The sequence below is a fragment of the Heterodontus francisci genome, chromosome 26, assembly GCF_036365525.1.
Source record: "Heterodontus francisci isolate sHetFra1 chromosome 26, sHetFra1.hap1, whole genome shotgun sequence".
In the NCBI taxonomy this organism is placed as follows: Eukaryota; Metazoa; Chordata; class Chondrichthyes; order Heterodontiformes; family Heterodontidae; genus Heterodontus; species Heterodontus francisci.
The window spans coordinates 75,763,741-75,776,228 of record NC_090396.1 but is presented as its reverse complement, the minus strand read 5'-3'; the positions used below and the strand labels follow the sequence as shown (position 1 = coordinate 75,776,228).

At 56.0% G+C, this 12,488-nt stretch overlaps 1 protein-coding gene across 1 annotated transcript in view; it reads right to left on the bottom strand.

The window, feature by feature from the left end:
- The window catches only part of LOC137384478 (ras-associating and dilute domain-containing protein-like), a 215,555-nt gene that overhangs the window by 179,585 nt on the left and 23,482 nt on the right, over positions 1 to 12,488 (bottom strand). Inside the window, exons 4-5 of the mRNA XM_068058615.1 lie at positions 3,242 to 3,477; positions 1,384 to 1,706 (exon numbers count right to left, since the gene is read on the bottom strand). Of these exons, the coding sequence (XP_067914716.1) occupies positions 1,384 to 1,706; positions 3,242 to 3,477 (559 nt within the window). The remainder of the gene's footprint in view (positions 1 to 1,383; positions 1,707 to 3,241; positions 3,478 to 12,488) is intronic.

Genomic DNA, 12,488 nt, shown 5'->3' with positions numbered 1-12,488 from the left:
TGAGGGCAATGAGGAGGAGGTGGGATTGAGGGCAATGAGGAGGAGGTGGGATTGTGGGCCATGAGGAGGAGGTGGGATTGAGGGCAATGAGGAGGAGGTGGGATTGAGGGCAATGAGGAGGAGGTGGGATTGAGGGCCATGAGGAGGAGGTGGGATTGAGGGCAATGAAGAGGAGGTGGGATTGAGGGCCATGAGGAGGAGGTGGGATTCAGGGCAATGGAGGAGGTGGGATTGAGGACCATGAGGAGGAGGTGGGATTGTGGGCCATGAGGAGGAGGTGGGATTGAGGGCAATGAGGAGGAGGTGGGATTGAGGGCAATGAAGAGGAAGTGGGATTCAGGGCCATGAGGAGGAGGTGGGATTCAGGGCAATGAAGAGGAGGTGGGATTGAGGGCCATGAGGAGGAGGTGGGATTGTGGGCCATGAGGAGGAGGTGGGATTGAGGGCAATGAGGAGGAGGTGGGATTGAGGGCCATGAGGAGGAGGGATTGAGGGCCATGAGGAGGAGGTGGGATTGAGGGCAATGAGGAGGAGGTGGGATTGAGGGCAATGAGTAGGAGGTGGGATTGAGGGCCATGGGGAGGTGGGATTGAGGGCCATGAGGAGGAGGTGGGATTGAGGGCCATGAGGAGGAGGTGGGAATGAGGGCAATGAGGAGGAGGTGGGATTGAGGGCCATGAGGAGGAGGTGGGATTGAGGGCCATGAGGAGGAGGTGGGATTGAGGGCCATGAAGAGGAGGTGGGAGGGCCATGAGGAGGAGGGATTGAGGGCCATGAGGAGGAGGGATTGAGGGCCATGAGGAGGAGGTGGGATTGAGGGCAATGAGGAGGAGGTGGGATTGAGGTCAATGAGGAGGAGGTGGGATTGAGGGCCATGGGGAGGAGGTGGGATTGAGGGCCATGAGGAGGAGGTGGGATTGAGGGCCATGAGGAGGAGGTGGGATTGAGGGCAATGAGGAGGTGGGATTGAGGGCCATGAGGAGGAGGTGGGATTGAGGGCCATGAAGAGGAGGTGGGAGGGCCATGAGGAGGAGGGATTGAGGGCCATGAGGAGGAGGGATTGAGGGCCATGAGGAGGAGGGATTGAGGGCCATGAGGATGAGGGATTGAGGGCCATGAAGAGGTGGGATTGAGGGCCATGAGGAGGAGGGATTGAGGGCCATGAGGAGGAGGGATTGAGGGCCATGAGGAGGTGGGATTGAGGGCCATGAGGAGGAGGTGGGATTGAGGGCCATGAGGAGGAGGTGGGATTGAGGGATGGCAGAGGAACACGTTTCTTCTGTTACTAAAGTTGCTCCATTTCTGATGTGAACAGGTGATTGGTGAGGGAGGGAGAGTCACTTTGAATATGTTAGTGATTGATGTTCACAGACCCATTCTCACCTGCCTGGAACTGTAACCCTGCAGTAACAGAAAATAGGGGAACTCAAAGGGTGGATGTATGGAGTACTGGGTGGAACTATCATCACTGCTTTCAGTCTCCTCTTTCTCAATGTTACAACATAGCCCATCCGTGTCCTCCTCCGTGTCTACACTTTCCATCCAAGGACTCCTGATGCTTCGTCTCGATTCTCTGGTCTTCATCGATAGATTCAGCTCACTGACACTCCTCCAAAGTGTAAAGCTGCTTTCAATCTCCTCATCTGTCAGAGCTGATGATGCCCGTGCCCGGGTCATTTGCAGCCTGCGAGCTTGGGCATTGATCCCTGCAAGGGCAACGAGAGGAGCTGTCAGCTGTAAAATATACAGGAGGAAAGCCAAATGCAGGTGGGGGCGGGATGTATCACAGTGTGACGCAGCATCGGGGGGGGGGGCAATGTATCACAGTGTGACGCAGCACGGGGGGGGGGGAATGTATCACAGTGTGACGCAGCACGGTGGGGGGGATGAGATAGTATAGAATGACACCACACAGGCCCATCCCAGTCAGTCCAACCCTCCTGTCTCTCTGTCTCCCTCTCCTTCTGTCAGTTTCTCTCCACCAGTCTATCCCCGTCTATCTCTTGTTCTCTCTCCCTCCGTCTGTCCATTTCTCTCTGTCAGTCTTTCTCTGTCTCTCTCTCTCCCTCTGTCTGTCAGTTTCCCTATGTCCCTCTATCCCTGTCTCTCTCTCTCTCTCCCTCCGTCTGTCCATTTCTCTCTGTCAGTCTCTCCCTGTCTCTCTCTCCCTCCGTCTGTCAGTTTCCCTATGTCCGTCTATCCCTGTCTCTCTCTTTCTCCCTCCATCTGTCAATTTCTCTGTCAGTGTCTCCAAGTCTCTCTCTCTCTCTCCCCCTCCGTCTATCAGCTTCTCTCTGTCTGTCTCGCCCTGTCTCTCTCTCTCTCTCTCTCTCCCCCTCCGTCTGTCAGTTTCTCTCTGTCCGTCTCTCCCTGTCTCTCTCTCTCTCTCTCCCCCTCCGTCTGTCAATTTCTCTGTCAGTGTCTCCAAGTCTCTCTCTCTCTCTCCCCCTCTGTCTGTCAGTTTCCCTATGTCCGTCTATCCCTGTCTCTCTCTCTCTCTCTCTCTCCCCCTCTGTCTGTCAGTTTCTCTTTGTTAGTCTCTCCCTGTCTCTCTCGCTCTCTCTCCCTCTGTCTGCCCATTTCTCTCTGTCCGTCTATCCCTGTCTCTCTCTCTCTCTCCCTCTTTCTGTCAGTTTCTCTCTGCCAGTCTGTCCCTGTCTATCTCTCTCTCTCTCTCTCTCTCTCTCCATCCGTCTATCAGTTTCTCTCTGTCCATCTATCCCTGTCACTCTCTCTCTCTCGCCCTCCGTCTGTCAGTTTCTCTCTGTCAGTCTGTCCCTGTCGATCTCTTGCTGTCTCTCCCTCAGTCTGTCAGTTTCTCTCTGTCCGTCTCTCCGTCTCTCTCTCTCTCCATCCGTCTGTCAGTTTCTCTCTGTCCATCTATCCCTGTCCCACTCTCTCTCTCTCCCTCCGTCTGTCAGTTTCTCACTGTCAGTCTATCCCCTCAATCTCTCTCTCTCTCTCCATTTCTCTCTGTCAGTCTATCCCTGTCTCTCTCTCTCTTCCTCCATTTGTCAGTTTCTCTGTCAGTCTATCCCAGTCTATCTCTCGCTCGCTCTCCCTCCGTCTGTCAGCTTCTCTGTCAGTCTATGCCAGCCTATCTCTCGCTCGCTCTCCCTCCGTCTGTCAGCTTCTCTGTCTGTCTATCCCTGTCTCTCTCTCTATCTCACTCTCTCCCTCTCTCCATTTATCTCTGTCCGTCTATTCCCGCCTGTCTGACTGTGAGTCCCCCGTTAGTTACCTGCCGTCACTGTGTCCTTCTCTTTTGCGGCCATTTCTTCCACATCCACCTTCCTGCGGATTTCAAACCTCCGAGCAAACCCCTCCTTTGGTTTCCAGAGTGACTGTAGAATAAGGGGTTTCTCACTGTCGCTCACAACCCTGAAACACTCTGTCCTCCATTGGTGGTCTTCATCTGACCGCCCAATCACATCGCAGAGTACGTAGTCACTGCTAGTGCTCTTGTCCAGGGAATATCTGGATAACATCAAACAGGTCATCTAATCAATTCACATTACTCCTCTACACTGTCCAATCAAATACTCCCAGGACAGGTACAGCACAGGGTTAGATAGAGAGTAAAGCTCACTCGACACTGTCCCCATCAAACACTCCCAGGACAGGGACAGCACGGGGTTAGATACAGAGTAAAGCTCCCTCCACACTGTCCCCATCAAACACTCCCAGGACAGGTACAGCACGGGGTTAGATACAGAGTAAAGCTCCCTCTACACTGCCCCCATCAAACACTCCCAGGACAGGGACAGCACGGGGTTAGATACAGAGTAAAGCTCCCTCTACACTGTCCCCATCAAACACTCCCTGGACAGGTACAGCACTGGGATTGGCTGGTCAATTTGGAGCACTTCCTGCCAGCAATCAGGGGGAGCAGCTGCACCTGTGCTGCAGCAATTGCAGAGTGGAGAGTGGAGAGTGGAGCAATTGGGGAGAGGAGAGTGGAGACTGCAGCAACTGGAGAGAGAGACTGGAGAAAGGTGAATACAGAGTGGAGGGAAACCATCAAGGAAGGCTGCAATTTTTCTGGAGAGGTGGGTGTCAGGGCACCTGAAAGACTACTAAGTTTAAACTGTTTGGGGGAGGGAGAAGAGGCCTGAAGACTCAGGGGTGGGGCAGCCAAATCCAGTAGGGGCCCCTGTGTTTGTATTGGTGTTTGCACACAGGGAGCTCCCTCCCCACCCCAACTGCCTGCTCGGGACAGCTGGAGTTGCCCGGGTGAAGACTGTCTTGTTAAAATCAGAAGAGGAGAGTACCGGGCGGCTCCAGCCGTCCCGGGCGAAGAAGCCTCCCCCAACTGGAAGACAACAAACAAGTTTGGACTAATTGTGATAAAGGTGCTCCAACTGGCAGTTGGAACAAACATCCTTTTCAGCCTTTCTCTCCCTTCCTCCACTCAGTCGCCTCAATCACCTATCCTCCCCTTTTCCTTTACCATCCTACGCCATCCTCCTCTACTCCCACTCCACCTTGTTTAAAGTTTGCTTTTTTAAAAAATTGTGTAAATTTGTTTTGATTCTTGGGGGTGGGCGTAGCTCTGCGACCCCATGGCAAGCCCCTCTTCGCCGGTGGCGGGGCCTTCCCGTTCATATGCTGCTGCGGCTGCTGCAGCTGCACCTGTTGCCCCGTCACCGTTTGCTTTATTAACATCGAAGCATGGGGTCAAGAGCTACGTCCACCCGAACATGACTATAGAGGCATGCGTGAAAGCAATGGCCGAGGTTGTCGGCCCTTCGGCCATTGTTGCAGCCTCTAAAATGTACGGGAAGGCAGTGTTTTTCCTGAAGACCGAGCGGGCGGTGTCCCTGGCTCTGAGCAAGGGGCTCACCGTGGGCGGGACCTTTCTGCCAGTGGACCCCCTGGAGGCCACTGCGCAAAGGCTCATTTTATCCAATGTCCCGCCCTTCATCCCTGGTGAGCTCCTCCTTCCCCACCTGCACCATCTGGGGGAGGTAAAGACAGGGCTCACCCCAGTCCCGCTCGGTCTTCGGGAGAACAGCCTCCGACACGTGTACTCCTTCCGCCGCCAGTTATTCATGCAGCTGGCGCGGGAGGAGGTGACAGAGGGCCACTTCAATGTAGAATTCCAGGGGACGGCCTACCGCGTCTTCTGGACCTTGGACGGGGTGCGGTGCCATGTCTGTAAGGGGGTGGGGCATGTTCGTAAGAACTGCCCCAACCTCCCGGCTGCCAACTCCAACTCAGCGGCCCAGGGTGGCGACGCTGCACCTCCTCCCACCCCCACTACACCACCACCAGATACCATTCAGTCGGTACCGGAGGCTGTGGTTTTCACGGCCTCCGGCAGGGAGGGGGGTGACCGTCCAAGTGGAAGGAAGGCGCGGAGGAGAAATAAACATCGAGAGGCGCGTCCCCTGGATATCGTGACACTACCCGAGCCTGAGCTCAGCCCAAGGCCCAATCTCGGGAAGTCAACTTGCCCCAGGGATGGGCTCAGGCCCAGGGTGAATAAAAAAAAGGAGAGTGTGGAGGTGGAGGCCTCTGATGATATGGAGGTCTCTGAGCCTCCGCACACAACTGGGAAAAAGAGGAGAAGGCACCCCTCCACAGAGGTAACAAGGGGCCCTGAGGCGCAGGGCCCATCTGTTGGAGGGGAACTGTCTCCTGTTTCGGGTCCCCAGGTTTCCCCTACCGCCACCACCAAGGCTGCAAAGTCCGGGCAGGTGCTCCCTATTCCTCAGGATGGAGGGGAGGGGATGGCCCCGGTACATGAGGCCCCTCCTGAAGGAGTAAGTGGGGCCCTGCTTGTGGTGGGGGAGCCTGGGGAAGCCGCCCATTCTGCCACTGCTACTGGGTCGGGTGTCCTGAATGAAGGGGAGGGCGAGGCCCCAGAGGGTCGGGCCTGCCAGCCGGAGTCCACCACCAACCAGGAGACACCCGACCCAGTTATAACTGAGAATGCTGCCCCACCTGCTGGGCCTGTGGGTGCTGGCGGAGCGGGAGATAGCCTCCTCCCTCCGCCTCCAGTCTCGGCTCCGGCTGGTTTCCCGGAGTCGGGAACTTCTGTCTCCCCTGGACCGCTCATTGCCCTGGGGACGGAGGTGGAGGGGGGTCCTGAACCGCTGGTGCCTACAGGCTCCAGTTTCACAATAGAAACCAGAGAGGACTCCTCCGCCATCGATCCTGGGGGTGGGATCGTGACGGAGGCGGGACCAGCTGGCGCGGCCGGGACGTCCGCCCCACAGTGTGTGGTAGATGTGTTGGCCGCTGGCGGTGACGACCCGGAGGAGGATGGGGATTCGGTGCGGGGCACGGAGGATGATCTTGATTCCATCGCCAGTGAGGTGGTGGAGTCCCTCGTGCCTCCCACCGAATCTCCTCTCATCCCCACGGCGGAACTCCGGGATTTCCTCGCGGCTTGCAGAGGTTGCCGCAATAAAGTTCAGCTGGTCCTCGACCGTTGGTCGAATCTGGCGCTGATCATCCAGTCCGTCCGTGCCGCCCTTAAGATAGCGGGCAAGCGCGCGGACGTGAAACTGGTTGAGAGGCGCCGTTTTAATGTGTTCCTCAATGGGTTGCTGGGGGAGTGGAGGGCCAGGTACACTTCCACTCCCTCCTCACAGTGAGCTGTTGGTGACGGGTTTTAAGTACCTTTGACATGAAGATAACCATAGCCAGCCTCAACATCAACGGCAGCAGAGGGGCTCACCGCAGATTTCACAATCTCTCAGTCCTTAGGGAAGGGAGATGCGCGGTGAGCTTTCTGCAGGAAACCCACACCGTTCCGGGAGACGAAGCCACCTGGCTCCTGGAGTGGCAGGGTGGGGTCTACATGAGTCACCTCACCCCTATTTCTAGTGGGGTGGCTATCTTGTTGGCCCCGACTTTTCAGCCGGAGATCTTGGGGGTCAAGGAGCTAGTGCCGGGCCGCTTGCTCCACCTCGCCGTTCGCCTGGGTAGCGTGCCGCTCCACTTTGTGAACGTGTACGCGCCCAGGCCCGGCGCGTTGCAAGCGCGCTTCTTTGAAGAAGTGTCCGCTCTCTTGAGCTCCATCGATAGCGGCGAGTGCATCATCCTCGGGGGGGATTTTAACTGCACCCTCGAGGTGGGGGATCGCTCTGGTCCCCAGCGCGGCCAAGCGTCAGTGGAGAAGTTGAGGGGACTGATCAGCTCCCTTAACTTGGTGGACGTCTGGCGGAATCTCCATCCCGACTCCAGCGCCTTCACGTGGAGGTCTGGAGGAGGAGGGTCGCGAATCGACCGCCTCTACATTTCGCAGGCGTACGCCTCCCGCGTCTCGGCGGCCTCCATGCGGCTGGTGCCGTGCTCGGACCACCGCTTGGTGTGGGCGGAGTTCACTCCGCTCCGCACGCGGGCGGGGTCCGCGTATTGGCACTTTAACAACCGGCTGCTGGAGGACGAGCGATTTCGGGACTCGTTCTGTCGATCCTGGGCCGACTGGAGAAGGAAGCAGGGGGGCTTCCCCTCCTTGAGGCTATGGTGGGATGTGGGCAAGACTCACATCCGCGTCTTCTGTCAGAAGTACGCGAAGGGGTCGACCAAGAGGCGGGAAGCCGAGATCGGGCGCCTTGAGAGGGAGGTGGTCGATTTGGAGTCCCGCCTCGGTCATGCCGTCGTGGACCCGGCCCTGTGGCAGGCGTACAAAGAGAAGCAGGGCGCGCTGAGGGACCTGCAGCTCATAGGGTCCCGAGGCACATACGTGAGGTCGCGGATCCAGATCCTGGAAGATTTGGACCGCGCCTCACCCTTCTTCTACTCGCTGGAAAAATGGCCGGGGGTCCGTAAGCAGCTCGTCGAGCTGCTGGCCGATGACGGATCCTCCATCACGGATCCGGAGGGAATGGGCCTCCTGGTCTGTACTTATTACAGTGCGTTGTTCTCTCCGGATGCGTCCAGCGAGGATGCGCGCAGAGTTTTGTGGGAGGACCTGCCGCAGGTCAGCCCGGAGGGCGCCAAAGGATTGGAGGCTCCGCTCACGTTGGCGGAGCTGACCGGCGCCCTCCACCAGCTCTCAAGGGGCAAATCCCCAGGGCTGGATGGGTTGACCGTGGAGTTCCTCAGGGCGTTCTGGGACGTCCTGGGGGACGATTACGCGCGGGTCCTGGGGGAAAGCCTGGCGACCGGGGAGATGCCCCTCTCGTGGCGCAGGGCGGTCATCCCTCCTCAGCACGGATTATAAGATCTTTGCCCAGGCTGTGTCTACCCGCCTGGGCTCCGTGCTGGCCCACATGATCCACCCCGACCAGTCCTACACAGTCCCGGGCCGGTCCATCCAGGACAACATCCACCTGGTCCAGGACCTGATCCATCTTTCCCAGAGGACTGGTCAGTCGGTCGCCTTTCTCTCCCTCGATCAGGAGAAGGCGCTTTCAGATTCGGGCCGCATTTTGTGGCCCGGGTCCGACTTTTATACGCCGCCGCAGAGTGTCTAGTCAAAGTTAACGGGTCCTTGACGGCGCCCCTTCGCTTTGGGAGAGGAGTGCGTCAGGGATGCCCCATGTCCGGCCAAATGTATACCATCTCAGTGGAGCCCTTCCTGTGCCTGCTTCGCAGGAGGTTGACGGGATTGGCTCTGCGCGAGCCGGCCATGCGGGTCGTCCTCTCGGCTTACGCCGACGACGTGCTCCTCGCAATCACAGATCCCGTTGACTTGCGGAGGATGCGCGACTGCCAGCAGACCTTTTCTGCCGCGTCCTCCTCGAGGATCAATTGGGAGAAATGTTCCGGTCTCCTGGTTGGTCAGTGGCGGGTGGAGTCCCTGCCGGAGGAGATGACACCTTTTGCGTGGAGCACCACGCACCTCCTCTATCTGGGAGTCCACCTTAGCCCCGCTGAGGAAGCCTGGCCGGCAAACTGGCAGGAGTTGGAGGCGAAAGTCACCGCTCGGCTGGGGCGCTGGACAGGACTGCTCCGAGTGCTTTCCTACAGGGGCCGAGCGCTGGTCATAAACCAACTGGTGGCCTCCATGTTGTGGTACCGGTTGGTCACTTTGACCCCGCCCCCTGTATTTGCCACCAAGATCCAGAAGAAACTCGTCGATTTCTTCTGGGGCAAGAGGAAACACTGGGTCTCTGCCGCGGTCCTGAGTCTCCTGATTGAGGAGGGCGGTCAGTCGCTGGTGTGCGTCCGCACCCAGGCTGCGACTCTCCGCCTTCGGACCCTGCAGAGATACCTGTACGTCGAGCGTCCTCCCAGATGGTGTGCGCTGGCGACGTATTTTTTCCGCCAGTGTCACTGCCTTCAAGACGACACGCAGCTCCCGGTGGAGTCCGTTAGCCGCGCCTCTCTGAGGGAGTTGCCTGTCTTTTACCGGGATCTATTCCGAGTCTGGAACATGGTCGCCTCCAGTCAGGGCGCTCCCCCGCCGGCGGAGGAGAGCACCTCGGCTGTCCGGGCGGCCGACTCCGGGGACGGTCCGGCGGGCGGAGGAGTAGCCGAAACTCCCGGGATGCCCCTCACTGTGGGTGGCGAGGGGGCTCGGGAGTGCGGAGCGATCCCGGCCGAGCTGACCCCCGCTCAGCCGGAACTACTCATCGGACCCAGGCCCCGAAACCCTCCTCGGGAACCGGTCCCGCACAACCCGAGCCGCCTCTCGGAAATGCCCTCCGTGCCATTCCAATCGGTGCGGAGGGGTTTCCTGTACGGGCTGCTCCTGCACACTCTCCACTTCCTCGCCCTCGTCAGCCCGCCGGACACGCCCTGGCGGTCCGCGTTGCCATCTGGCGGCGAGGGGAAACCCCAATGGAGGTCTCTCTACGCGGGAGTCTTCCCCCTTTCGATCGGGGACCTGGGATGGAGGGTGCTGCACAGAGCAGTCCCGTGCAATAGGCTTTTAAGTAGGTTCACGGACTCCCAGGCTGCCTGTACTTTCTGCGCTGCACTTCAGTCCCACGCTCCTGATCTTTGGGCACCCAGTGCGGAGGGGCTTGGGCCGGGAGGAGGATCTCCTCGTCGGTCTGCTCCTGGGCCTGGCCAAGGTGGCAATTCACAGGTCCAGGTTGCGGGCCGTCGGGGGTTCCGTCCTCCCCGATTGCCTGCCCCTCTTCCGCGGTTACGTTCGCGCCCGGGTGTCCCTGGAGAAGGAGCATGGGGTGTCCGCCGGTACGCTTGAGGCCTTCCGCGACCGGTGGGCACCGCAAGGACTGGAGTGCATCATCGACGCCGAGAATGGCATTTTAATTTGAGTTTTGTGTATTTATCTGGTTTTAATAAAGTTATTTTAAAATTATGTATATAAAGGGGGCCTGAGGAATAAAGGCCCCCTCGACATAGATTATATTAAAGGGGCCTGGGGTATAAAGGCCACCTAAAAAAATAAAAACGGGGATTACATAGAGTAAAGCTCCCTCTGCACAAAAAAAAACGGGTTAGATACACACAGGGTTACATACAGAGTAAAGCTCCCTCTACAATGTCCCCATCAAACACTCCCAGCACAGGTACAGCACGGGGTTAGATACAGAGTAAAGCTCCCTCTACAATATCCCCATCAAACACTCCCAGCACAGGTACAGCACGGGGTTAGATACAGAGTGAAGCCCCCTCTACAATGTCCCCATCAAACACTCCCAGCACAGGTACAGCACGGGGTTAGATACAGAGTAAAGCTCCCTCTACAATGTCCCCATCAAACACTCCCAGCACAGGTACAGCACGGGGTTAGATACAGAGTAAAGCTCCCTCTACAATGTCCCCATCAAACACTCCCAGGACAGGTACAGCTCAGGGTTCGATACAGAGTAAAGCTCCCTCTACAATGTCCCCATCAAACACTCCCAGCACAGGTACAGCACGGGGTTAGATACAGAGTAAAGCTCCCTCTACAATGTCCCCATCAAACACTCCCAGGACAGGTACAGCTAAGGGTTAGATACAGAGTTAAGAGCCATCTACCAATGCCAGCCTCACTCTTCCCCTGTCTCTTTAAAAAAATCAAAAACAAGACTGGGTTAGATACACAGTAAAGCTCCTTCCACTCTGTCCCAACAATGCAACTTGCCCTCAAACCCAGTGGGAAAAAAAGAAAAAAAACGGGGTTAGATCCCGGTAAAGCTCCCTCTCCACTGTCCCGGTCTGGTGTGGGGGCGAGGGAGCGTTGTCAGTACAGGGTTAGGGGAGCCACCTGGACCAGCAGGATGTGGGACGGGAGCACTGCCTGTGTTTCCCAATAGCAAAGCAAAATAGTGCAGATGCTGGAAATCTGAAATTAAAACAGAAAATGCTGGAAATACTCAATAGATCATAACAGTCATTATGGCACATAAGAACATAAGAAATAGAAGCAGGAATAGGCCATTCAGCCCTTCGAGCCTGCTCCACCATTCAATAAGATCATGGCTGATCTACCCCAGACCTCAACTCCTCTTTCGTGCCAGCTCCTCATAGCCCTCAACTCTCCGATATTTCAAAAATCTATCTACCTCCTCTTTCAGTTTCAGTTTCCCCGTATCCCTTGATATCTTTAATATCTGGCATCCTGGAGTGCTAACTTGGGTTGCATTAGAGTGCTATAGTGGAAGTTTGGTAACTGAGGATAATTAAGGGTTAATTTTATCTTAAATCTAATCTGTCTTTTATTTAGCAGATTAATTTAACAGTTGCTGTTTGGTTTGAAGAAGGTGAGTTTTAGACCAGCTTTAAACAGGGTTCACTCAGGCTCTGCTTGCAGCTGTACCTTGTTAATTAGAGAATTGGCTTAAACCAGTTTTCAGGGGGCGAGAGTGAGTCAGTATAAAAGTGAGCCATCTTACAGTCCTGACTATGTTTGCACTAGAGTGCTGCAGTGGAAGTTTGGTAACTGAGGAAGTTCGGTGAGGAGCTCCTTAATTTCCTACCTGTCCTCAGAGTGAGGGGAGCTGAGAGCTTCCAAAGAGCTCAGCTGACTGGGAGAAGACTCGGAGGGCGGAGTTCCGGACTGGTAAGTATAAAAAACTTACCTCTGGTAAAAAAAAACTGAAAGTGATGTCACGGGAAAGCTGTGACCTGATTGGCTGGTAGGAATTTTTTTTTACTGAATTTGAAAGTGAAACATTGATAAAAATTGATTAAAACCCTAATTAACTAACTAATAAGGAGAGTAACTAAACCAGAGGGAGGAGATTACTGTATTTACTTAGCATTTAATATTTATAGTAGGAATCTAGCACTAGGGACCAGATAGTTAATTATAACAATTTAGTAAGGATTTAATAAGTATTTATTTATTTTAAATTAATTTATTAATTAGTGATAGAAATGACAGTTAGAGGGGTGAAGTGCTTCACCTGTGAGATGTGGGAGGTCCGTGACACTTCCAGCGTTCCGGGCGACTACATCTGCAGGAAGTGTACCCAGTTGCAGCTCCTCACAGACCGCATGGATCGGTTGGAGCGGCAACTGGATGCACTTAGGAGCATGCAGGTGGCGGAAAGCGTCATAGACAGGAGTTTTAGAGAAGTGGTTACACCCAAGGTGCAGGCAGATAGATGGGTGACCGCTAGAAGGGGCAGGCA